General features: G+C 37.8%; 1 protein-coding gene across 7 annotated transcripts; it reads left to right on the forward strand.

Moving 5' to 3' along the window:
- Nucleotides 1–206: 206 nt before the first annotated feature.
- On the forward strand, nt 207–26109 carry bcas1 (brain enriched myelin associated protein 1). 7 transcript variants are annotated; one of them, XM_015364719.2, is made up of 14 exons: nt 207–365; nt 1281–1362; nt 1812–1896; nt 6807–7339; nt 8855–9046; nt 10888–10947; nt 12844–13065; nt 13723–13758; nt 14444–14665; nt 16585–16620; nt 17856–17975; nt 18397–18462; nt 20695–20949; nt 24774–26109. In XM_015364719.2, exons 2-14 carry the CDS (start codon nt 1306–1308, stop codon nt 24849–24851), a joined length of 1962 nt encoding a protein of 653 aa, XP_015220205.2. In that variant the 5' UTR covers nt 207–365; nt 1281–1305; the 3' UTR covers nt 24852–26109. The 7 variants fall into 7 exon arrangements, with proteins under 7 accessions (XP_015220205.2, XP_015220207.2, XP_015220206.2 ...); XM_015364721.2 differs by having other exon boundaries at nt 20698–20949; XM_015364720.2 differs by having other exon boundaries at nt 6810–7339.
- The last annotated feature ends 700 nt before the right edge of the window (nt 26110–26809 follow it).

The following is a 26809-nucleotide window of genomic DNA, read 5'->3' on the forward strand; positions in this document are numbered from 1 at the left end:
CATGAGAACATCTTAGCTTTTCCCTCGTACAAGAAAACAAGCCACCATGTACACAAACAAGCAAACAATTGTCAATGACAGCTGTTGGACCAGTGTGAAAGTGATAGTTCCTAGATCAATAACAGGGAGCTCCACCCCTGCAGTCAAACAAGGGAAGGAATTTTCTGTGTCCTGGACAGGTTACTCATATTGTGACTCACAGAGAGACTGGAGCTAATATAACAGCTAACAGCAAGTGAACATCCACATGAGGATAAAGGTGACCTGTAATCTCATCTCCTCTTCTGACAGTTGTTCCAACCAGAAAATTACAAAAGCCAGAGCCTGTGAGATGTAAGAGATACTCCCAGAGGAAATGATACAAGGTAAAAAAAAAACAGTCTCTTAACTCAAGACAACTATTCGTGTGTTTGTGTGCTTTACTCATGTTGTGTAAGATAAATTTTAAGCATTTATTTCGTTGGTTATTTTAGTTCCTAGGCGGCATCATTATGTATTTCTTTTCATGTTTTTTCCATGTAGCGATTGTACATGGAATTTTTGTATGGATTCCTCTGTAAGAGAATTTAAAGTTCTGATTTATTTTTCACGTTGTAAAATACAAGAGTAAAGCAACACTTTCCAGGAGATGTTCATTTTTCTTTTTCTTTTTTGCATGAAAGGCAAAACATAAATATTGGTGCGTTTCTTAAAGTAGAATATATAGCAGATCACAACAAAGCAATCACTACAGGTTAATTGTTACAAAAGCAGGAGGTATTATGTTCCACTTCCTGCTTCAGAAGGAGCTTGAGGGAGCCTTGTTATAATAAGGGTGCAGCATGCTTACACACAACTGTAAATAACAAAAATCTGATAAGAATTAGCATACTGTATTTGTTCTCATCAACTGGCAGACCTGCTGCATAGTAATACTTCTATTTCTTGTATTTGGCCAACACAATTCTCTCATCACAATTATATATTCAAAAGTGTAGTACCAAAATCCCGTCACAGTAAAACAAACTGCCTGCACACTACTACACATGCTCCACGAAACCAAGCACAAACTGGAGGAGACACAAACACAGCAGGAACCCTGGTTGTGCACTAAGGCAGAACCTAAGGCAGCTAACCATGCAAAAATCCCCACCACAAGATAAAGTTAAAAAAGAATTAAGTTGACAAGTGTATCTTCTGTAAGATAGTCTCCGATCTGTCTTATTGATAGAACGTATTGCTCTTAATAAGAACCTTAGCTGGACTGGTGTTGAATTACTGTTTTCTCTGCGGCTCCACAGGGTTTTCTTGAACAAACATACAAAGATGGGTAATGAATCGTCCAGTCCTGAAACTGCAGTAGAAAATGGAACGGACTCACAGGTATTAATGCAACTTCTTCCTTTTCCACTTCCTCTTAATGTGGTGGCAACACAAGCTGTCATTTTGTTTGAAACTGCTAGTCAGAGCTGCAGTCAGCCGTAAAACCTCTCTTGATCACACAAATCAGACAGAGCAGAACAAATGCCTTGGAGAAGACATTTTTAGGAGGCACACATGGTATGAAAAGGTAATGACAACTGCCACTGTTTTCTGATAAATACCCAAGTAAAGGGAAACTGGCATAAAAGAAGATGGTATTCTAATCAAGCCTGGAGAAAAAAAAATGTTTTTGTTTCTCTACAGAAAAGCAAAAGTAGGCTCATAACAATCCCACATGACTCTACCCATGTTACAGGCATTTATTTTGTGATAATTAATTTTTCATGCAGCACTACAAATCAGAAGTAAATGAGCTGGGATCCTGAGATTTATGAATATGTTTGTCTTAGGCAGAGCCCATTCCTCAGAAGCTTCAGAATGGAGGCATCGTTGGCCAACCTTTAACAATTTCCCTCAATGGAACTGGTGATGTGGGTATGTATGCTAAAGAATAGTCGCTCCTCACTGCATTCGTTAACACGTCAGTGCAGTACTGCTTCATGGCAGTGGTGCAAATGGTGCCACAAGCATACGATGAAATGAGAAACTGCTTGCTCAAGCTCAGGGTAAGACCTTGCAAGACAAGCCCAAGCACGGCAATGCATTACACACAAATATCAGAAACATCAAAGACAAATTGCTCATTTTTGATCATTTTTAACATGTTCAAATCTAAGTATGTGTTACCTTTCTAAGTATTGCTATGGACATCAGAACTGACAGCTAATAGATGAGGAAAAACAGAGGTTTTTCACTAGTTTATTATTAAATGTGTTCAATTGTATTTACTGTATTTGTCAGTGGATCAATGCTGACGTGTGCTCTAATGTTGACCTAAACAATTACCTGTCTTAGTAAGATACACCCTACTCACCATCACATTTCCAGGGACAGACCTTATTTTACCGAGGGCACCACACATTTCAATCAACATGATGCAAATGAAGAGAACTTCAGATTGCTATTCAAATTAGTCAGGCATAATAATTCAAAAACAAGCTCCTATGCAGTTTACACAGCTAGAAGTCTCAAAGTGTGGTTTCCATTCACAGAAATGCTTACACAGAAAGTCTGGCCTCTGCTTTTTTAAAGGACCATGTTTAGCCGATACAAAAAAAAAAACCCTGAATTTAAAGTGTCCTGTACCTGACTGTTCAATTTTGTTTTAGTGATGTTACGGCTACTGGATTTACAGAATCATGAGAGGCAGACACATTACTACTGAGAAATATTTTTGGGTGAAACATGTAACATTATTAACTTACATAAAAACAAATAATGAAACTGGCTACATCACATATTTCCTGTCACTTGGAATAAAAGCCTGCAGAGATGTCGAATTTTGTGAAGTTCTGGTTCAGACAATATCCATGTGCTCACTCAAGCCTGTCCAGGCTTAAAAATATAGCCTTAGAAATATTTATATGTATTCCAATGTCTGTTGACAATAAAGAGCATTCCCCCAAGCTTATCTTCCAGTCATATTGTCTCTTCAAGAGTTGTATGTCCATTCATCCTTACAAGGTGTAATTAATATGTTCTAACTAAATAATAAGTAATTTAGGCAGTAATTTAGGGTTCCAATTTATAAGTACAACTTGGAGATAAGTTTCTTGAGTTTACTTTCAATAGGGAAATTCTGTCCTATCTGAATCAGAAGTGCATTGCATATTCTTTGTTTGCACACACAATTTAAACAAAGAAACTCCTTGCAATTCTGAATGAGACAGAACTTGGCACTTCTAGAGAACTTCTCTATAATACAGAAACTCAAGGCAAACAGTAAAAGTAATCTTCCAGAGATTACTTTATCTTGTCTTCATCATTTCTAAAGGATTCCTCAATTGGAAACATGTGATGAGGTTATTTAGGTGGAGTGAATTTGTTTCTTTAAGTTATCTTTAATTACTGTAACCTTCGAGAGCTACTAAGAATGTTCCGTGTAAAATCTGGGTGTTAGCACTGACTTGGTAAAGCTCCTGTTTGCGTTGGCCTTATGTAAATATTTTCAATTGGATTTTAAAAAAGCAGAGATACCATTACCAGTAACTATTTGTTGATATAAGCAACATATACTGAACATTTGGTAATCTCTGAAAAGGCCTTTACCTACTACTTCACTATTAGCTTATAACTACTGCAGTTTTCTCAGATCACATTTACAAGTCATCAGCTACAGCACAAGAGCTCTGGCAGATAACCTGTTTTGGTCATACTTCAGATTACGGATTGCAAAATGACATATTTTAAATTGATATCACAGTGGCGCAGTGGTTAACTCTGCTGCCTCGCATCGCCGGGATTCTGGGTTCAGTATTGGACCTGGGCTGCTATCTGTGGGGAGTTTGTACTGAACGTTCCCCACCCAGAGTGTTCTATGCATTGCTCCTGTTGCTTGCCGGGTTAGCTACTGACTACTCTGCATTGGTAGAAACAGTTAGAATATTGACAGATGGATGGATAAATTGATAATAAGTGCACTGTTAATACCTTTGCAAAGGATGATAAATGTAATTAATTGAATTCTGCAAATATCCCTAGTTATATCACTCTATTAATACTTTAGAAATACATTAAATCTCCAAAACATTTCTTGATGAAACATTTCACCTAAAACAAATTAATTTGACCTTTATTGGCAGTATCAAAGCAATGGTTCCTGAAAAGCTGAGTCTCTTTGAAACCCTGTTTTACTCTTTCTAGAACCATTGTTTCAGTCCCATGAACAAACAACTTAAATCTACCAGAGATAAGACTAGTGTGATCCAACCTGCACCATATTGTATCCCAAACAGAAAAATCTGAAGCTTTGTAGACCAGTGAATAATATCAATAAGATTCGTTTTTAAAACAAATAGATAAAACTGCATTTCTTGTAATGTTAAAATAATATTCCTTTATGTTATCTGAGATAGGTGTGCCATAATAAATCTCCTAATGATCATGAACACTGAATCTTATTATACTGTCTTTGTTTTTCTTTTCACCCAAGATATTCTCTGACAGGTGTGCAATAGAATTAGCTGCACCAAAGGCCCATGAGCTTTGCCAAGCCAAGCTGGAAACTCCTTTAGTAAAGATTGATTAAATATACAAGCTGAAGTTGCTTTTAAGGGAGCAGTGTTTTATTTTCAACACTACACTAGATAAAAATATTAATATCCAGATTTCTTCAGCATTTCCAGAAGTGCTCACATTTTTTACAGATACATCAGGCCTACAGTTTGTCCCACATTAAAAGGTGATCATTTCAAAATCCTTCCCAACAAAAGCGGTGAGGATTAATTACCTGTCATCTTGGGACAATTCCTTGAAATTCAAGAGACTCCTTCCTAGTTTGTAGTTTTTTCAAACAATGTCACATTTACACTGTGTTTTAATATTTGTTTATCAGGGCTCTGGTATGATACTTTTTAGTAGCTTGTATGTCACCAAAAATGTTGGACACAATATGCATTGTAATAATACAACATTACAAAACAATCTATTATCAATACATTTTATATTGCTACTATTGTCAATACTGCATATACAACTATGAATAAAAAAAAAGCTTTAAGCATTGCACTGCAAATGAAACGTGTTTCAGATGTAATGCTAATTTTATTAAATGATGAAGTAGACCATTGTAGTGTGTGCACACTGAAAGTATTTAATTTTTTACTACTGTGTGCCTTTCTGTAATACCATAGACAATAGCAGCATTCACTTCTTATTCTTTGCTCAGTATTAATGATGTTAAGCTTTTAGCCTGTGTAGTTCATTGATCAATGAGCCAGGAAGCAGGCAGTGCTTTTTTTAAAAAAGTTTGCCACCCCCTAATTCTTGCTAAAGCAAAATAGAATTGTTTGTGTACACCAGCTGTCTGCACTGCTAACATGGGATAATTTACACTAATATTCTGAACAATGCAGTGAAGATTTTTACTTTTAAACTCATGTCACATTTTTCTATAATGGCCTATGTAGTGACACAAAACCTTTAATTAAATGTAGTAAATAGTCTATTTGAGTTATACAACCTTATAGAATAGAAAAACAGTGGGGTTAATAAGACAATATTTGCATGGTTTATTGAGACAATGGGGTTTGTTGTTGACTCATTAAAAGAACGAAATAATACTGCGGGCTGCAAAAACATCATTTGAAACATTAAAGAGGCACCACCCCCTAAGTAAACACGGAGAACTTTTCCACTGCACATTATAAGTGCACTGTAAATTGCTCTGGAAATAATGTGTCGCAGAAAGGAAAGGACAGTAAATTAGAAGTGATTTTGAGAGAGCAGTGAAGCCATATAAGTGTTGCAAATTTAATATACCAAGTACCGTGCATTTTTTGTGCATAATGTATATTTGTATAATGCAAGTATTATACAAAAGTACTTTGGAAAACTGCTTTTTTCAGACACGATAACTAATGTTTAAGCAAAAGCAATTTGAAGTCTATTGTAAAAATATCTATACATTATAGAAACACTGTTGAACGACAATAATTGAAATACACTTTAGTTGTGTTGAAAATACAACCAGAACATTTTTAAAGGTTTTGGGTAAATATTTATCACTTACAAAATTAAAACAGAAAATATTGAACATAACCATAAGTTACACTGATAACATGTCAGTGTTCATGGCCTTCATGTAAAACTGCTTTACTTCTTTTCTCCACAAATCTAGTGTTCTTATAAACATCTTTCTTGTATTTTCTGTGGGAACTATATAGATATGTAATATTCAGATTGTGCCGTACAACAGGAACATATTATTTTTAAAAGAAGTACTTGAACCCAAAGAAATATTTTTTTGTTGAATGCTGGCCATTTTCATTTTAAACCACCGTAGCAATTCTCAGCCACTAATATTAGCAATTAAACCATTAAGATGGCACTTAGTAGGGACTTTGGTTTTTACTATGTTACTATGTTTTACTAGGTAACATATTCGTGCACACTCTTCCGGTTTCCAGATCCAAGGACACAATGGCATGCTTGTGCAAAGTTTACCCAGCATGTTGTGTTGTATGCACAGATTCATGCTCCTTTATGATTTTTCTGGGCTGTACTACACTTTCGAGCACAGATACCATGGTACACAACAATATCGTTCTATCATGTGTATTACAGAGCTAGCAAAGCCTTCAGATTCATTCAATTATCCTGTTAGTTGAGCACACGAATGTTGATTCTAAGATGATTTTAGAGTATGTATCTCTGGTTGCGCTATTGAATCATTTCTAACTCTTCTGTGAGCTGCTAGATTAATGCCGGCATTGTGCAATGTCTTAAATCTTAAATGTTTTCCATCGAATCAGATAATCCGATAATTGACCTCCTCTCTATTGTAGTAGACTGTGAAGCAGCTGTGCAGCAGAACAGTGCACTCCCCTCATCGCTGGATACAAAGGAGAGGAGCTCCAGGTCAGGAAAAGAGGGGGACAAGACCAGGAAAGATGCCAAGATAATGCTGCCAGCTGCCAAATCCAGTTTCTCACTGTCATTCTCCCAGCCGGTACCAGTCTGTGCTGAAGCCACGGGTGCCACTGATTCATCACCCCAGCCCCCCAGTGGCACGGTGCCCGCTGTGCACCAGACCGTTTCTCTGAAGCCCACCCCACCGCAGCAGAGCGCAGCCCAGGCAGAAGATGGGAAGCTTGGCCAAGATCTGCCGCCCAGAGATCCGCCACCCAGAGAGGCAACGGGGCAGGAGAACGGGGAGAGCAAGACCGGCTTCTTCGATAAACTTTTCAAGCAGAGTGACAAAGAGAAGGCCAAAGTGAACGAAAAGCCTAAGCAGCCACTTGCTGCCTCAGAGAGTAAAAGTGCATCGGCACCCCAGAGCTCCCCCAAAGAAGTTCAGCTGACCAATGGCCTTAAGACTGTAAGTGCACTGCTGTTAAAATTTAATAACAATCTTAATCACTCCCTAGGCTCATCGCTTTTCTCCACTGTAACTGATAATTAAAGATTATGCAACTCACAGGTAACTCATAGGGGTTAAATAAGCCACGTAGTGAATTGCTCAGCAGAGTGGTCCATCAAACTGCTGGATAAAGGAACGAAGTCCTCGGTGGTAAAAAGCTGCACATGACTGCAAAAACACAGTGCAGTCAACTACAGCGACGTGCAGGAATATCACAATGCAGAGAAGAGATCGATTTAAATGCCTTTAAAAAGCTATTCATCTTGTCTATTGTCAGCTGGCAATTCAAATGCAATGAAAAGACTTGCAGACGCAAAACCGGAATTAATTATTACTTATATCAGGGATTTTCCCAATTTGGTCCTCTTGTGGAGGCTTATGAAACAACAACAATGATAATAAACCTAAATTGTAACTGTAATCAAAAGCAAAGATTGTGTTTCCCCAGTTGTATGACTACAAGCAGTCAACAGCCCTGCCAAATTCCAAAAAAAACATTTCAGCAACTGATATTTTAAAGAAATGAAACCATCTCTTTTGAATTTGTGTTGGTGGGCTGTGCCATCAGAGACCTCTTGCCTGCAGCCCAATCTGTTTATTTGAGTACCGTAATGTATCCAAATTGCAAAATGGAGAAAACAGAAGTGTTGGCAAATGAGTCGGACTCCTGTGCCTGTGTGTTTGCATTAAAGATTAGGGAGGATCACTCTAATAATGATGTGCTTATTGAATGGCAGGAAGATTGCGCAGACTGTAAGAACGCTTGTCCAAAGAAATAAACAGTGATTTTAAAAAGGTCCATCGAAAATGTCTCATCAGTGAAAATTAAAACCTGAATATAAAAAGAAATCTTTCCCTCCTTTTGCTGCTGTTTACAGCTGACAATGAAGTATTGTTGCAAAGAACTCCATTGTAACAACAAGCTCAGTGCGGAATGATACAAATTTTCATTTTTATGGTTTATTACAGACATTTTTAAGAGTCACATGCTATCGTGTAAGCCAACAAAATACATTCTGTTTCAAGCAGCAAATCCTTTTCAATAAAACACTATAAATCTATGCTCTGCTCTTAGTGTGGACAGGATTGAATTTACAAATGCCTGTATTCATGTTCTTACTATGCAGTAGTCCAAGATTAGTGCTAATCAGGGTCTGTAAATTACTTACAGTGTTAGGTGTTAAGAAACTCTACTGAGGCCACTTGATTTTTAAAGCTAAACTTTTGGGGAAAATGCCCTTGCATTCCTCATTGCCTAGAGCACGTGCAGCTAACCAGCTGCAACATTTCTGAATAGTAATAGAAAGCTGAGACACTGCAGATTAATAAAAGAGCAATTGTTGGGTGTTTGTGTGGGCTGTGGCCTGGGATGAAAAATGTGTGCTCGCGTTTCAATGCCACGATTTACAAAGCGAATAGATTGTAATCATCCCTGTTGCTCCAGAGTACACTAATTCTTTGCTTGAGCAACAGGAGCCGGGAAACGTAAAGAAGACAGAGACAGCACTTCAAGATCCAGAAGGTAAATCCGTGAATACTCCCATCTCTACAAACGTGACAGTTGACAGCACCCTGAAAGACGAGACCATTGCAGTGGAGAGTACAAAGGAGGGGGCAGCCAGAGAAGATCAGCCACAGAAGATTATGAATTTTTTCAAAACTTTTGTAAGTCATGCTCTTTTGGTATTTCTTCTTGTTGGGTCCTCTGGCTTCATTTAGCTGATTATTTTAATTACTTTCTCCAGAATAAAGAAAAACGCTGTTCCATAGCTCCATCATTAGCACTGTACTAGTCAGAAACTGTGGTCCAAACATTAGCTGGTTCAAAGTGCATTAGAGGAAAAAAATGGCTTAAGAAGTGTCTTAAGAAAAATGCCTTTTTAATCAAAACTGACAGATTAAAAACAGTTTTAGCACTGTACTAGTCAGAAACTGTGGTCCAAACATTAGCTGGTTCAAAGGGCATCAGAGAAAAAAAAAACGGCTTAAGAAGTGTCTTAAGAAAAATGCCTTTTTAATCAAAACTGGAGGAATACCTGTTTTGGTTTTTAGGTCCTAGAGCTTATTTTCCATCTATACAGAAGAGGTTAAATGTATAAACAAATATTCCCATCAAACATGGAGTGTGGAACAACCTTATGATGATCCACATACTTCTTATAGTTTCATAGCTAACTACAAATGGAGTTTCCACCTCGTCTTGTTATTTGGTGTCATTAGTGCTTATACAATGCCACACCATATCCAATTTGCAGCGGTAACATTATCCTGGAGTAATGACAGGAGCTGGTAAATCCACGACAATGACCTTCAGGTGATGTCAGCATGTATATTACTGTAAATGATCAAAGTCATTGCTTGTGTTAGCTTGCTTTGTTTTGGTTAGGGTAGCTCTCATCTGTGTCTCATCCAAGTATTTTGAGAAAGGAAATTATTAATGTACAATAGGAAAGTTTCTGAAGCTTAAACCATCTAGACTTTATAAAAAGAACTGTGTTGGTTCCCAAAGTGAGTGGACTGCCATTGGACTCCCTTTACAGAGTTGGTCTAGCATAGTGCTAGAATAATGCAAACCTATGTGTAGAAAGAAACCAGATTCAGATAGTGCAATAACCTTTTGTTACCTCTGAAGTGTCAGCGTGCATGGAGAGCCTGTGAGAGGAGTTTGAAATCAGTAGGAACAAAAGAACAAGTCTTGATGCCTTGTCAGGAGTGCTATAGCAGAGACAACAGAGAATACATGTGTGGTATTCATTCAGGGGCATAGAGGCTAGCTGGATGTGTGTTGGGGGTGGGGAGGGAGATGGATGGGAGATGAACATGCTTTAAATTCCTTCAGTTCTTTATTAGCATGAGAACACATACTTATTATTTTCTTAGCTCTCTAAGGATTCTACAATCCCGCATTTTTACATAAAATGTAGGAAACATGAAGGTCTTTATACACACTTGTTAACTTCAGTGCAATAATATATCATTTTAATAGTTATAATATACAGTATATAATATATGTTATAGTTCATTTCATTTATCTGAAATGTGAACCCTAGATGCACTTCACTCCACTTTTTTCCAATATACTTAGCATGGCAGATTTTAACTTCACTTCTCAAAGCTCCTTTGAGAAGGAGCTCAATCTCAGATGAAATAATAGCTGAATATTTCCACTCAACAATGTGGTCAATAGAAAAATTAAAGGCACACATTTCATTGTGTAAAGCTTGTTTCAGCTAAAAAACCATTGAGGTCTCTTCTATGAGTTTTTTAACACTTGCTGTTTCTTTAATGTTGTTATTTGGTTGTTTGGAAAACATCAAAGCAGATGAAATTTCTTTCACATTTTACGTTTCTTTATATCCCATTTATAGGTCTGAGGAGGTGTAGAAAAGCATTGTGTGTGAAGTGTGCTGTCTTGTCCCTGTCCTGTACTGCTGACATATGTATAACACATATTGCACTATATGTATAATAGAGTATGTGTTGTGATTTCTTTCTCCTGACACCAGGCGACACCAAGTAAAACTCCCAAAGCAGAGCCTGAGTCTCCAGGTGTCTCAAAGGAGAAGGTAAACTGTACAGTTTTTAAAATCAGTTTTTATACACTGATTAATTTAGGAGAAATCCATCAGATATCAAAATCAGAATGATAGGCTTTTTGAGATTTCATACCCAGCAATTACATAAGACATTCCACATTCCACTGCTTGTGGCAGGATTTCAGGTTCAGGTTACATTAAACATTCAAGGCACTCATCAAAACGTTTGTTATAAACTTATACTTATAAAATAACCGCATGCACTAAAGCAATGAAAGCATTACCAAAGAGACCGCTAAAATACATAGCGAAAAGGTAATTTAAATATGATGGAGACCTGAAGAAAAACCGACTGAATTTTCAATAAGATTCTTAGTTTGCATATTGTGTTTTGATTTGGATATTTAATTCCCGAAAATATAAACCTCAGATGCCCTGGAAAAAAAATGTGTAAGAACTGTTACACGAGAGATGAGGTGATTTGGCCCTTCTCGTTCATTTGGTAAATAGCAGCTAATTAATCCAAGGATCTCATCCAGCCATTTCTTAACAGGAGCCAGGCGGACAGCATGGCTGGGTAATTTCCTCCATTCTCCCTTATCCCTTTGGGTAAAGAAATGCCTCCCATTCTTGGCTTTAAATGCATTAAGATTACAGAGAATATCAGTCAGGTTGAGTTCAGGGTTTCAAGGTTTCAAGGTTTGCAGAGTGCAGAGCTTAATATATGCACATTGCTCAACAACAGCACCTAACTTAACAACCAGCCGGACTTAACACAATGACTGGAAACCAGATTCCAGCCCATGGAAACCATGGACATAGACATGTTGAATGTCATTATAGAGAAAAGGAGCCATTCACTTGTACACAAGCCTATGAGTGCATGAACAACAGTATGAAACCTGATTCTACATATGGATGGAATAGAAAACTCAACCAAAGTCATTGATCAACCTATTACTATCCAGTTTTCATCTTCTTTCTCTCAATTTCTCAAATTAAGCCTTTCAATAACTGAAGGGGAATGATTGTCCAGGAGTATGGATCACTATTACAAGCAGGCATATTAAGAGTACTGGAGGAAAAAAAACATATTATTATTATTATTTACTTTGTGCTTTATCTCACAACTTTACTGAAAGCAATTTATGAAGGGTTGCAATTAGAAAACTGCCATACCAAGGAACAAACAAATAAAAGAATAAGTATCATACAGCTAACAAACCACAGAAGTATCTAGAAGTATTATAATTTTCACAAAGCTTTGTTCGCAGACTTTTTCATTACAACGCCCAAAAAATGGTTCCATAAGAATCTAGAGATCACCAAGGGTAGAGCATATCATGGCTACTGACATTGAACTGGCCTAAAAAGTCTTATGACAGACTCCAATATCTTCACCTCCTAAAATTTCCTAAAATCAATGGGTAAATAGAAATAAGGTTGTGTTTAACTTGAAAGGACAATTAATGAGAATCTCCACCCTTTCATTCATGTGTCTTGTCATTCACACCCTGCTAGGCTTTAGCCTAGTGACAGTCTTTCTGTGGCGGCTCTCCCCTCCTGGGGGAGGGGCTAATAGGGGGCTCAGTGGCCATTGGAAAATTGGATAAGAAGTCATAGTCCTTTCATAGAAAACTAGAATAAAAAGAGCATAAGCACATTTCTTATTGTTTAAGAAATGCTCAGGCTGTGAATTTGCATATCCTTCTTGCACACGGTGCTGTCCTGTTTGCTTTTCCATGTGTGTCTGTCTGCAGGTCTGTATTTGGCCAGAACAAAGCACACGATCATAAACGCCTCACAGAAAAGCAATCCCTCCCTGTTTGCGGACTGAGCACCTGATCTCACTGTCAATGTGGTTGGGATCCCAGGTACAATAGGTAGAAACCCATCCACTCTCCTCTTCCATCTTCGTATGTGCAGAAGAAAGCCTGTGAGGTGCCAGAAGGAAAGACCAACACTGAGAAGGAGCAGAAGATGCTGAAAATGGAGAAGACCTCAGGTGTCCAGTCAACTCCTCCAACAACAGTGAAAACTGAGGCGCAGGGCGATACATCCAAATCCAAAGAGCAGGATTCTTCCACCAAACAGAAAACCGAAAAAGACTCTTTACCTAGTCCCTTCAGCATGCTCTTCAGGCAAAAGGTACTGTTAAGAGATTTTTCTTATGTTCTTGTTTGTTAGCCCACAACATAAGCCAATGGTGTGGTTAACCATTTCTACGAAGTGATCGTAAAATCCAACACTGGAATAATACTTTTGGATTGAAGTCCTGGAAATTTCAGCTAAGGTTTGCTTCTATTGTATATAAGCATATCTAGTTGTTTATCTGGAAAGCCCTGGACCAAAAAAAATTTTCTGGAGGCATGTTTGCAGTGTTCACACCATCAAAAAGGCAGTGACAGCACAATGTTTCAGTGTCTGTGATGGTCCATCAGACAACCTAAAGTAAAAACAAAGTAGCACAATCTAACTGTGACTTGATTGTTTCACAAAACTAAACATGGATTTTGAGCAGCTGCAACTGCAGTGATTTCTAGGGTCTTGTTATAGGAATAGAAGATAGGTATGCAGTACAGAGATGACAGAGTATTATAAAAAAAATGCATTGTTATGGGACTTGTTTGCTGCTACTTCAAAACACAAAGGAACCATGCATCCCGCACAGAATGTACTTAAGGGAACATATGGAAGCTACTGTCAGGAAAAAAGCAAACTAAGATGAATAACAGAATGTAAACATAAACTTACCACAAATAAGCTTCTATTTTTCTAATTATATTTTCTTTTTATGCTCAACAGTCTTCAGTGAAAGAAATCCCACAAACAAAACCAAATGTAAGTATTTACAACCATGAACTGAAAACACTGAAAAGTTAAGATTACTTTTTCTGATCATATAAAACATTGCATGCATCAAAAATTTTATATAGACACACATTGGATATCAAGGTTTTGCCTGATTTACTAAGAGAAAAACCACAACAAATTCTCAAAGATTTCCATCTTGACACAGCTATGTAACTATTATCTATTACTGTTTGCTAACAAGCAAAATAAATTATGCATAATATCAATATGTTTTTAAGCATGATATACAAAACTGTTAGTACACTAGTGGCAAGTTTCTACATTCTAAATTATATGTTCACATGAAAATTAGCAGCAAATGTTAAGTCAAAAGTTTTCAGAATGCTGAAAGTGATTTGGATTGTGAGATTGTGTATTTCTAGTGACTGATTTGAGTCCCAGAGAAAGAAAAGGAATTCTAAAAGGAATAAACAAGACAGGCTGGTATTCTACATACTGTATATCACTTGATGTTTTATTGCACTTAAAGACAGCAAAAGTCAATAAGTTGCACCGAGCTTCCCCAGCCAAACTCAGAACCGGTATATCTCCTTTTTTATTTTTCAACATGACACCGAAGAGGAAAATATTTACTGTATTTTCTTCCTGGGTTGGTCATGGGTTGCCATGGTGAGGAGCACAGGATACGCTATAATGTCTTTTCCCTGATCAGGGCGTACAGGAAGTGGATGCTGCATCACCTGTCAAAGCTGCCAAGGCAACCACACCAGCAGAAGCCCCTAAAGTGGACAGCAAAGGTGATTCGGCCACCAAAGGTCAGAAAGCTGCCCAGAAAGAAGGTCCCAAGGAGCCAACTGCAGAGCCTGTGGCTGCAGAGAAGCAGAAACCGGTCAAGGAAACATCAAGCCCCTTCAGCAAACTCTTCCGCCCAAAGGTAACCTACAGCTCCACAAAGGTTTTATCACTAAACCTACCTGTTGTTTATAAATTGAAATAAAACAGAAAATACACAAAAAACTTCTCATTTGGCCCTACCAGAAGCATTTGTGAGAAATCAAGGTTATTTAACAAAACCATATGCACACATTGTCCGATGCTAAAATATGCACGCATCTGGACTTATCTATTTTAAGGAACTCTGCAAACTTAGCTACACAATTCTAAATCACATTCCACTACCAACATTGTACATCCATAAATGTCCTTTCATAGCAATCAACATACTTGCTGGCAAATATTCACACAATGAAAATAACGATTTTCTACATACAATTGTTTTTCATTACCACACTAAAAAAAAATATCCCCACTTTTACATCCTGTGTAAGGAGGGGATGAGTTAAAGCAAGATTAAAAAGTAAAGGCACCTGCAGCTCTCCAGTTCCAGACAGGAGAATGCAACCTCATGGTCCAACTGCTCCAATTCCAGCAATTATTTCTTCATCTATTGTCTAACCACTTTATACAGTACAGGGGCACGGGAGAGCTGGAGACACACAGACACAGACATGCACACACTCAGATCACGATCAATTTTCCCAGAAGCCAATTAACCTACCTAAGTATGTCTTTGGACTGTGGAAGGAAACCAGAGCGCCTGAAGGAAACCCACGCAAACATGGGGAGAACATGCAGACATACTATACATTTTATTTAAAATTATTGGAACCTGACTCATACGTGTTTAGAAGAGAACTAAGAAATGAATGCCACAAGGAGACTGGATATAAAGAAAAAATGCTGTTGATCAGGTGCAACAAACTGAAAGGGTTTTGCATTCAATGTATTGCAATTACTTCTCCAGTTCCAGCAATAATCATATAAAGGTGGAGAAATACGAGTAGGCACAGATTCTTCACCCAATATTTCTGAATTACCTTTGTGAATACATCCCACCATATCCAAATAGTAAACTGTACGTTTCACAATAGGACGCAGATCTTTTTTTTTTCTTTGTCGTGTTTGAAAAATTATTTTGGCCAAAACTTAATCAACAGAACCTGCTTTGTACCCGTCTTAAAAATAAGACTCTATATGCTGAAATTGTAGAATACCATAGTTTAACCATATTGGGAATATTGCATGCACATTACTCAGAGGTCATGGAAGACTCTTAGAAATCCAAAAAAGAGTATCTGGAGGAGCTGAAGAATTGAAGGATGGATGAAGAATCATTGCAGTCTTATTAAAAGTTGAAACGTTGATCATCCAAACACTATCAGAAAGCCCCTTATCCTGGTGAGGGTCATAGCAAACTGGCCCAGAAGAACAAGCACAAGACATGACTTAGAGCACGCAACCTGTCTTCTGTTGGATGTGATGCCAGTCTACGAGGCCTCAGAAAAAGGAACAATTAGGAACAGCAATTAAACCAAGCCAGTTTTGGGGAGGTGAGAAGAACCCAGAGCACATGGTAAAACCCTACACAAACACAAGGAGAACATGCACACCCCATCGGCATGGCTGCCTTAGACTGGAATCAAACCCATGATCCTGGAGCTGGGAACCAGAAGCGTTAACTGCCAGATGTTATCAAAGTCTTAAAGGGAATAAATAAAGCTGACCCAAGCAGATATTTCAAATTAAGATAAGCAAACTGCTTATGTGGGCTTTTTAATATCCGTTGTGCTACTAGAATACTAGAAAACGTTGTTTTTTTTACACAGCAAGTTTTTTACACAGCAAACTATCAGTGCGTGGAATGATTTTGTTCCAGTAACACGTCTTGTAATTTCTAATTTAATCACTATTACATTCCGTGGCATTGTATAATTAAGACATTCACTGCAACACCCCAGAGAGTTGAGTATTGTTTCAAGGTTAAAATACCTCTTCAATTTACCATCCCTACAGACGATAGAAGAAGAATCACCAGCAGGAGATCAGAAGGTAACCGAGGAAGACCAACTCCTCCAGCATGCCATGTGTTTTCTTTGCCTTTCTGAATTTGCTCTTTTTCTTACTTTTGGCCATGTGTGGGAAGAGGTTCTCTCGAATCGCTAATCTTTTCCAAAGCATTTTGCATGAGATGTGATTACAGTATCATGTGCAAATGTGTTAGAATGCCTCATTGTTTCTACAGTTTGGATTCATTGTGCATTTTAAGTCATATTAGTCAAATTTTATTACATTCATGTGCTAAACCATTCTAAAGTTAAGAAAAAAAACAGCTCATATCTAAACTTGGTCAAATGCATTGTTCAGTTGCTGTTACTGGTAAATTACTGTAGTACTTTGTACCAAACAGTTTATATTCCATTAAGTAAGAAGCAGATTCAGAATTTTACGTCAAACTGATTTTCACCCCATTTCCCTTCCAAAATACACCAAACTAGATTTTCAGTTTTGGATTAATTTGGATTTCGCACAAATTAGTGATATTAAAAATTTAAAAAGAAAAGTTAAGATAAAAGTGAATAGTTATTGCATTTGTATTGTACATTTCATGCCAAAGAATCCAAAATTGCTTTACACCTTTTTCTAGACTCATGTGTAATTTCTCAAATTGTTTTTTGTTTTTTTTTAAGTTAATGAACCATTTCCGCAGGAACAATGAACTCTGAGGCATTTAAGTTGCACACAGGCCCACCAGATTCAAACAGGCAGCCGTGTAAACATTAACACAACTGTAACAGACAGAAGGCTCAAAAGAAGACAAGCAGAGAAACCCTGATGTGTGTCAGATATCTGACCTTGTCCAGTCTACAAGGTCTCAAGCGAGATATCATGTAGACGATTTAGAATTTCGCATGGATATCACTGAGCTGTGGGAATGTTGGACACATCTAATAAAGGGGCAACCTTTAATTCACCTCTAGAAATTTGCCAAACTATTCAATATACAGAAACAAAAAAAAAAACAGCTTCACAGCTGGAAAGGTTTTTATTTCAGCTTTAGACTTTGGATGACTTTTGCTACCTCCAAAAGAACTCCAGCTAATTTCAAATCAATACTCGGACACGTATCCCTTTTACTGTTTTAATTCACGGATTTGATTTTAATCCTTAAATCTTTAGATTCATGTGCAGAAAATGGGAAGGGAACTCTACTGCAAAATAAAAAGGACCGAAAGAATCCATGAGCTGTTTTTTAATTATTAAAATAATTATTATTTCATTTTCAGAAGGTTGAAGTTGATATTTCCAAAACCCCAGAAACTCCCACTCAGCCCGAGTTGTCCGCAAACGAAGAAGCTGAGAAAAAGTCTTCAAAATCGAATTTCATCTCGTTTTTTAAACAAAAGGTAAGGATACAAAGGGACTATAATGTATCCTCTTTGTTAACCAAGAGTAAGTACAAAAGTGTTTTTTTTTTTGCAAAATGGAGAAACGGACTTGGAAGTAACAAAATAAGGCAGATACCTTCGTAATTGTTGGTTTGCCTTCGCTGTACACGTTCTCACCACTAGATGTCTCCGAAGAACTATGAGGCGACCCTCATAGGGTCAGCTCTTGTATTGTTAATTCTTCGGGACCAAACAACTTAAATCAATGCACTACGAAGGACCACTCACATAAAGCACAGACATTAATCAAGTATTTGTTTAGAAACTAGCTGCAGCTATTTTTAATCAAGGTACTCGAATAAAAGCATCAAAGCAGATGCTCTCCTTTGGCTCGTTCATTTTGCGCCTTTTATCTTACAATTCACTTTTGTGATTTTAGTCCCCCAAAGAGGAGGAAAGTGAAACAGATTCTGCGGAAGTTAATGACAAAGTTTCTGATCCAACAGTAAGTGAACAGTTTTGCCTGGAGGTCCCTGGTGGTGGTCTTTGTTATTATCTTATTCTTCTTACTTTTTGTTTTCTTTTTTCGTTCTAGCTAATGGGTTTATTACATGTTTTTGTAGTTTACAAGTGAAAACTGTACCAGTCAAACCGAGTACAAAACGTTCATGCTGAATAGGCGGTAGCCTGAGGGATAGATTCCGCATGTTTTCTTCTGTCTGAGTCAAATAATGAGTTCAGAGTGGCTTAATAAACTTCAAATATTTGTTGATCCTGTGACGTGATTCTATTGGCTCCTGAAGGCTCTTACACATGACAGGCGCTGGTCTGAACCCTGACGGTCTCATTCTCATGTGAATTTTCCACGCTGTAGCACCGTTGTCAGTTTTTAACCATAGGGGCTTCTTCTGAAAACCACATTGAATGAGCTGCACCCGCATAATGTGAGCTTCCTGTTGACCCCTTCTCGTGATTTGATCTGTGCATTTGTGCACAAGGAATGGACTTGTCTTAAAACCTAAAAAAAAAAACAAATTGGAAAAATAAAAAGCACACAAAAGATGAGATGCTGTTGAAATTCTGAATTTAATATTTGTTTCTAATAATATTCAGTCAGCTTAGAAAGCTACATGTATTTATAAGCAGAAATATTTTTTTTTTGCAGAAACTGCAAAGTCTTATAAAATAAAAGCAAATGACTAAGTGTTCCCTTTTAACCTTAACTGTGACTTTAAAAAATCCAGTTACATTTAGGAAACGTCTGTGATGCCTTAAAACGCCAAGCAGATATTTAAAACTCACTCCACACCATGCTGTCATTATTTTCTAATAATGTTATTATATCCAAGAGTTCATATTAAAACAAATCTTTGATTCTGCTTCATGGTTTCCCAAAGGAGTTTATTTTGTGTCTGTCACTTTTCTAGCAGCTAAAAGTAATAATTCTGCATCTTTAGCTGAGCATGCTGTTGGTGGTATATTTGAGAGTATGCACAAGTTAAAACAACAAACTTCACATTTTACCAAAATAACTTAAGTGGGATGATAATAATAATAATAATAATATGAACTTTGAAATATTTTTCCCAACACCTACCAAAGCAATATATGGCACAGATTCACTCACGATGAGTATTATTCATTCTTGAAATCCAGCATTTAATGGGATTTCTCACAGTTTAGGTCACCTGTAGCCATGGCTGCATTATGAAACTGTTTGCCTGCTTTTAAGTAACAGCTTGCCTGATGACACAACTGCATGGAAACAAAGGCTGCTATTCTGAACAATCAGAATTTTTCAAGGAAAGATCTTGTACTTCCTGGAAAAGATGACAAGGCATGCTGACGTGCATCTTTTAATACGTGTGCAGATAACAATCGCTCTCATTGAATGTTCACGTGTGAAAGTGTGTCCCAAAGAAGACTGAAGTGCCTCGATTTACAAGAATGACCCTCCCGAGGCAATAAGAAGCTACATTCTATGCAAGATAGATTTGCAAGACATGAACAAGATATGCAGAGTATGATGAGCGTAGCTTTTGTAGCTGAGGGAATTAGTATCTTTGCAAGTATTACAAGGATTGAGAGTGGGTTGCAGGGGTTTAGATGGCAGGAGGAGGATGAGAGATATGCACTACAGAAGGCCCACAGTGCAAGACTCATGTCCGTAACCCTCCGTCACGATTTCTGTTCCATAAACAGAGCTTGATATTTCTTTAGAAAAGCCATACAATTTCACAGACTTTTTCTCGACACTCTTTTTTATTCTCATTTAAGCAGAACTCCACTGTCCTTTTCTGTTCGTTTGCTTCTAAGACCAGCCCAGGGATTTATGGCAAATCCAAAATGCGCAGCGTCTTCCAGATCGTTTGCGGAGAAAAGGGATCCTTCACTTGCTGTTCTCTCTTCTGGTTTCTTTTTTTCTTGGATGGCTGTCCTGCCACATGTGGGGAAAAAAATCTGTAACCCAGGGCTACTTAAATTGCACCCATTCCAATCTGCACAAAAAGAACGTTAAACTATTCAGGTTGGGTCTATTCAATTATTTCATTGTTATTATTGCGCTGATTATAATGCAGTGGATTGGAGTGGAAGATCCATACAGTATGTTGAGTAGCCCTGGTGTAATAAATCTACTGTTAGTTTTCTATATACTGTAAACAAGTCCTCTGATCACCATGTATTTTCCCTCATTAATTTCCTTTTTTGTTCATATTTCTCCTTTCCTGGTTCCAAGAAGGAAAAGTCCTCGACTGCTCCAGTAGAAATTCAGGCAACAAGTCAGGAAACCAAGGAGGAGGCCAAGCCCGTCCCCGAAGCGGAAAAGAAGAAGAGCAGGAAGCCAGAGACCACCCCGAAATCCAAGACTCTGGAAGTCCCGCAGGAAAAGAGGTCCGTCTCCGAGGGCTCGCAGAATGGAGACGACTCAGCGCGGGAGCCCACCAAGAAGGTGGAGAAGAGGAACTCCATTGGCATGTTCTTCAAAGGCCTGGTATGTCGGCAGCGCTCAGCTTCGTGTCAGGCAGGTTAGGCTGGGAGCCGCTGGGATATTACAAGAAGATTAGAAACTAGAGTAGGCCGTTGAGCCCATCGAGTCCTTTTTACTAGTTAGTAGTTAATTGACTTCAGGATGCCATCCAGATATTTCTTGAAAGAATCCAGGGTATCTCCTTCAACAGTATGGCTGGGTAGCTTGTTCCATGCTTCCACAACCCTTTGGGTAAACAAATGCCTGTTCTCAGTATTGAAGGCACTCCCACATATCTTCCAATTGTGCCCACTGGTTCCTGTTTCACAAACTGCTCATTCTGAAACCTATTATGGTTATAATATCCATATATACTGTGTATATATATATGAAATGTGTTAAATTGATTATATTCACTATGTACAGAGTACCTTATAAAATATTCACCCCCCTTCCAATGAAGTCCAATTTCGCTGAATGACAGATGAGGTATACACATTTTTTAAATCAATATACTCGTTTTTTTTTAAAGCTTGAATGCTCAAACTGAGCACTGTTGCAGGTGAAGGATGGTACGTGTCGGCACAAATCACAAAGAAAAATCAGAAACTAAAAGATGCTGATTGCCAAGTATCCCCCTCCTTTCCTTTGGTAAACATACAGTAAGTTAGACCAGGGGCAAAACATTCTGTTGCCAATTCACATATCTCATACAATTACCTCTGTGTGTGTGGAGCAATAGTGGTTCCCATGATTTCAGAACAAATAAACCTGTTTCTGTAAGGTCCCTCAGTGAGGCACAACCAAAGATAAAGCAAAAATAACTTTAGAAGTTAGATTATTCGGCCGCCCTGGGGATGAATAAAGTATTTTGAACTGAATTGAAGATTCAGCCATGAAGACTAAGAATCTTTCAAAACAAAGATGTAAAAACACACAGATCAGGAGAAGGGTATAAAAACTTTGGAGGCCCTTAATAACCTTTGAGCAGGCTGAAGGTGATCATTAAGATCATTAAGAAGTGGATGCCCTCCATACTGAGTATCTGGGCAAGGATTAAACTGTTAAGAATGACACGGTGAGTCCAATGGTACCTTAGAAAGAGCTACAGTGTTCAATTCAGAATTTAGCTAAGAGCTGTTGTACAGTCCCAGTCTACTGCTGTCTCTGTGAATCAAGAATTTGCAAGTTATAATCTGCCTTCATGTTCCTGTGGGTGGAGCTCTTAATGGGCTGTTTTTATTTATGTTCAGCTTGATTTTGGTGTCGAACGTGTGCGAAGTAGTGTTGCTAGGTGGAACAGAAATACACGCCTATCATAGTCTCCAGGCATCACAACACCAGGAGTCCTTGTTAGATATATATATATAAAAATAGATTTAGCATCACAAATGTTCAAGTAATAGAAAAGGGAGTGTCCCGGAGAGAGTACAGATTGAAGAAATTACACCTCATTTGAGAACAAAGCAAAATGGGACTTCACATTCTGAATGATGACCCCCAGTGTCTGGTATGCACCTTTGAAAATATGTATGTAGAAAGACTCTTTAACAAAAAGCAAAACGGCACCCCCTGATCAGAACCTGATGAACTCCACCCTGCAATTAAGGTGCATTTTCAACACTCTGCCAGTCTAAGTAATTTAATAACCTCAGTCTACACTCAGATCCTCCCAAAAGAAAAGAGGTGAAAAAAAATCTATTAACACTGGACTCTAGACTCTGAATCCCTGGAGAAGATTTTTGGTTTTTCAAACACGTAGTTGTATCTTTGTATACAAACAGCAAACATTAGAATATATTTGTGTTTTTTCTCCAATACTAGGAAGACGTTCATGTATTATGAGATGACATATTAAAAAGTCACTGGGTAAATATTTTTAGCTTTTAGCTGAGAACTCTGGTAGGGGCTATTGTTTAGAATGTAAAGAAACCTTCAGTTGTACATTCTGAAGTTTCAGATCCAGTTCTTTTGTAGCTAAGCGATATGCTTTTTTGTAGTGGAATAGAGGTCTCCGAACGCAGATTCTTCTTTTGCTAACCAGTTGTTGTATTGCGCTATTTGTTATTGATTTACCACTAGGTGGCGGTACTAGCATTCCACTGGAAAAGTAGAACAACGATGCTATTAAAGAAGGGCGTGTTTGTGGTTTTATTTGTAATAATTGCTTACGGGGCGTGTCAGACAAAAGGCCTGTGTAGTGAGAAAAAATTAGCACAGTGCAGTACTCATTATGTCACATAATAAATTAATTTTAAAAATGTGTTACATGTGCACAAACTGTTGCGCATGTAACGTTCCTTCATTCTAAAACAAGATTTGACTAAAGTATTTAATTCCTTACATACCAAATAGGCTACATCAGTTCGTTGGTTTATAGCCCTATGGTTCTTACGTGTGGGTATTAGATAATTAAGATTTAATAAGAATTAATGTGTCAAAATAAATCCACAAATCTCTCAAAAATTTGTTTTCATACTTGAGAACAATTAAATACTATATTTTTGTGGCTTTGTATTATCTTCAGGTACAGTAGTGTTAGACTAATCTTATACCTGACATTATTTTCTACCAAGGAGTAATACTGGACATCATCTTTCCACAGGTGATGCCAGATAATAAGCAGGAATGGACACTATTATGATATAATTATTGGGATTCCAAATGCTGTCTCTCTTCAACATAAGAGCATAACATACTAGTTATATAAGTAATTAATTAGATAGATACTTTATTGATCCCGGAAGGGAAATTGCACTGCAACAGCAGCTTTACACAGACAACACAGCCACAGTGTAACGAATGATACAATAATAATAATAGTACAATACATACAATACAATCAGTACAGTGAGGGGTGCACTAAAAGAGCTACTCACAGTCCGAACACACAAAGAACAAACTAGAACAGAACAGTACGCAGAAAAATCGTATCACACATATGAATATAAATATAGATGTAAACTTGAATTGATCTGAGGATGTCAGCTGTTTCTTGGAATCAACTTCCAACAGCATGGTTGTACAGCTTGTTCCAGATACTTGCTATTCTTTGTGTAAAGAATAATAATAATAACATTACTTTATTAACCCTTTACAATTTCTTGCATTAGGAATTATCTTTTCACATACCCCAGCTTGCTCTCCATGAGACACACAGACGGGGAGAGAGCTTGAGGTTAGAGCGCAGGGTCTGCCATTGTACGGCACCCCTGGAGCAGTTAGGGTTAAGGGTCTTGCTCAGAAGCCCAACGGAGTAGGATTCCTCTGCCGGCTGCAGGATTTGAACCGGCAACCTTCCAGCCACAGGCGCAGATCCTGAGCCACAGAGCCACCACTCCGAAGTGTCTCCTATCTTAAATCCTAAATATACTACCTTTCAATTTCCAGTTGTGTCCCCAGGTCCTTTTCAGGTTATTAATCCTGAAGTTGTCCACTGGAGTAACTCTTTCAATCTTTCAGGATTTTGTTTCTATTAGCCATAATCATGGTGGCACAGCGGTTAGCATTTCTGCTTTGCAATGCTGGGGCCCCGGGTTCAATTCCAGACCTGGGGTGCTGTCTGTGTGGAGTCTGTATGTTCCACCAGGTGCTCCCACAGTCCAAATATATGCTGGTAGTTTAATTAAGTTCTTATAAAATTGGCCCTGGTGTGTTGCCCTGTGATGGACTGGCTTTCCATTCTGGGTGTACCCTGCCAAGATAGGCTCCCTAAATTGGATGAAGTGTTTCGAAAATTAACAGAAGGATGGAAATACTTTTTCACATGGAAACGAGACTATAGCTATATAATATTGGTCATCATTTCTCATTCTCATTTGCTTTCCTTGTCTTTGGCTCACAAACAGGGACCGAAAAGGCTGTCAGATGCAGGTGTCCAGACTGATCCTGTGACCATCTTGAACCCCTCTGAGAAGAGCAAATAAGATCTTCATCACAACACTCGAGTACTTTTCATTGCAAGAGGAAAACAAACTGCTAATACATAAACTCTTACAGTATGTTATACACGTTTAGGTTGTCTGCTGATTGAAGGTGGTGGAGGGGTGTCTCTACACAGTACTGCTAAGGTTAAAGTAAGTGATGAATAATTGGGCCAGGAAGTTTGTTTTTGTGCTGGAGAGGCAGTATGGGGAGACCTGCCGTGGAAAGGCCTCAGGGGGTGATTTCATTAACTCAGCGATGTCAGTCAGAGAGGTTTTATTATTAGAGATTATCACATTGTTGTTGGGTTTTTTTTGTATTGAGTTACTTTTTAATTCTTCTAACACTTCAATTGAAGGTGATTTTCATTATGGGGTCAGAGACGTCTATGTCTTATGCAAATGGCCACTTACTGTACATTGATCAATAACAGCAGTTTTTACAGCGGGGTGAAAAACTGGGTTCAGTCTTCAGCTTCTTTTACCTATTGACCAGTTTTTAAAAGAAACCACCTGGCAAAAGAAGAAAGTTAACTTCCTTCTTTTGTATGTTTTTGTCTTTCCTTTAAAAACAAGAAACAGATAACTGTAAACTGAAGGTGAGGAACAGCGAATTATCTGTAAATCTCAAAGGATCTCTTTTTTTGTTGAGTCTGTACTATTTTTTTTCTAAATGTTCAGCAACCATGTGATTGTATGCTAAACCATACTATTAATTTTCCACAATGTCACTGTCAATTGTTCAAACAACATTTAAATTGATTTGTGAGAATGCCTTACCTAAAAGCTATTTTATTTACAAGGCCATGCTTATTAATGCTCTAAAATAATCACTCAAGCTCACTTTTAAATTATTAGCATAAGATGAGTGTGTTGTTTTTCTTCTTTGACAGGTAGAAAAAGTGTATGTTGCTCTGGAGGAATACAATTTAGACACAGCCTTGCCAAAGTTGTTGTGCCTCTACGTCTCATACAAGAGTGGGAGGTCCACTGTGCTTTTTTGCTAACATAAATGCCTACTGTTCTTTGAAACCAGAAACCAGAAATGCACAGCAGCAGTAATGAGAGGCTTTACAGATGAGTAAATCAATGAGAATCTTGAAATCAGAATTGTGTCCTGACATCAAAAGAAACAAGAGGCTTGTTTTTAAGTTAGAGAGGAGTGACATGCAATCTTACTCAGTCCGGATGTTTTAGTGCTGTAAGGTACATAGGCTGTGATGTATAAATAAAATCCAAATATATATGGTAATGAATCCTACCAAGTGTTCTGTTTGTTTCTTTTTTTAAAGTCAACAGATTAATATATAAAGAAATTCATATACCACCCCCCACCCCACCCCCCAAAAAAAAGTTCAGGTTTAAACAAAGGAAGAAAACATGCCTACATGTACAAGCAAAATATTACAAGCAATCATGCTTTCAGGGATAATTTAAAGATGCTTACCACATACTAAGCAATTTAATTTGGAATTCAATTCAATTGGAATGAAATGCATCAGTGAAAGAATACAGGCAGTGTCACCGCCAAGTAACAAATAGAGAGGTTAGTTCCACACTGAAAATCAAATAGAAAGAAAAAGATGGTTGGGGTTTTCTTCAGTGTGTCAACTGTTTAAATGAAAAGAAAATTGATTTTTTTTTATGTCCTCATAACGTTTCTTGTTTCTAAGGTCATGCTTGTAAGACACGGTTTTTTAAAATTTACAGTTGGACATTAAGTGTTCTTTTGATTGAATGTTGAACTAACAAGTTCAAAATAAGGTAAAAATGTGTTAAATCTGGAATGATGACACTTAATAAAATTACTGCTGCTTTTTATTTTTTTTATTTGTGTATTTACCTATCCATTTGTGCCGTCTAGGAACGTCCAACGAGGCCTCTCTATCCTCCCAAAAAATCCATATATACAATATTCCAGTAGGGGGAGCCTGCCGGTGTCTTTCATTGGCCCATTCCCA

Source organism: Lepisosteus oculatus, chromosome 16 (genome assembly GCF_040954835.1).
Source record: "Lepisosteus oculatus isolate fLepOcu1 chromosome 16, fLepOcu1.hap2, whole genome shotgun sequence".
In the NCBI taxonomy this organism is placed as follows: Eukaryota; Metazoa; Chordata; class Actinopteri; order Semionotiformes; family Lepisosteidae; genus Lepisosteus; species Lepisosteus oculatus.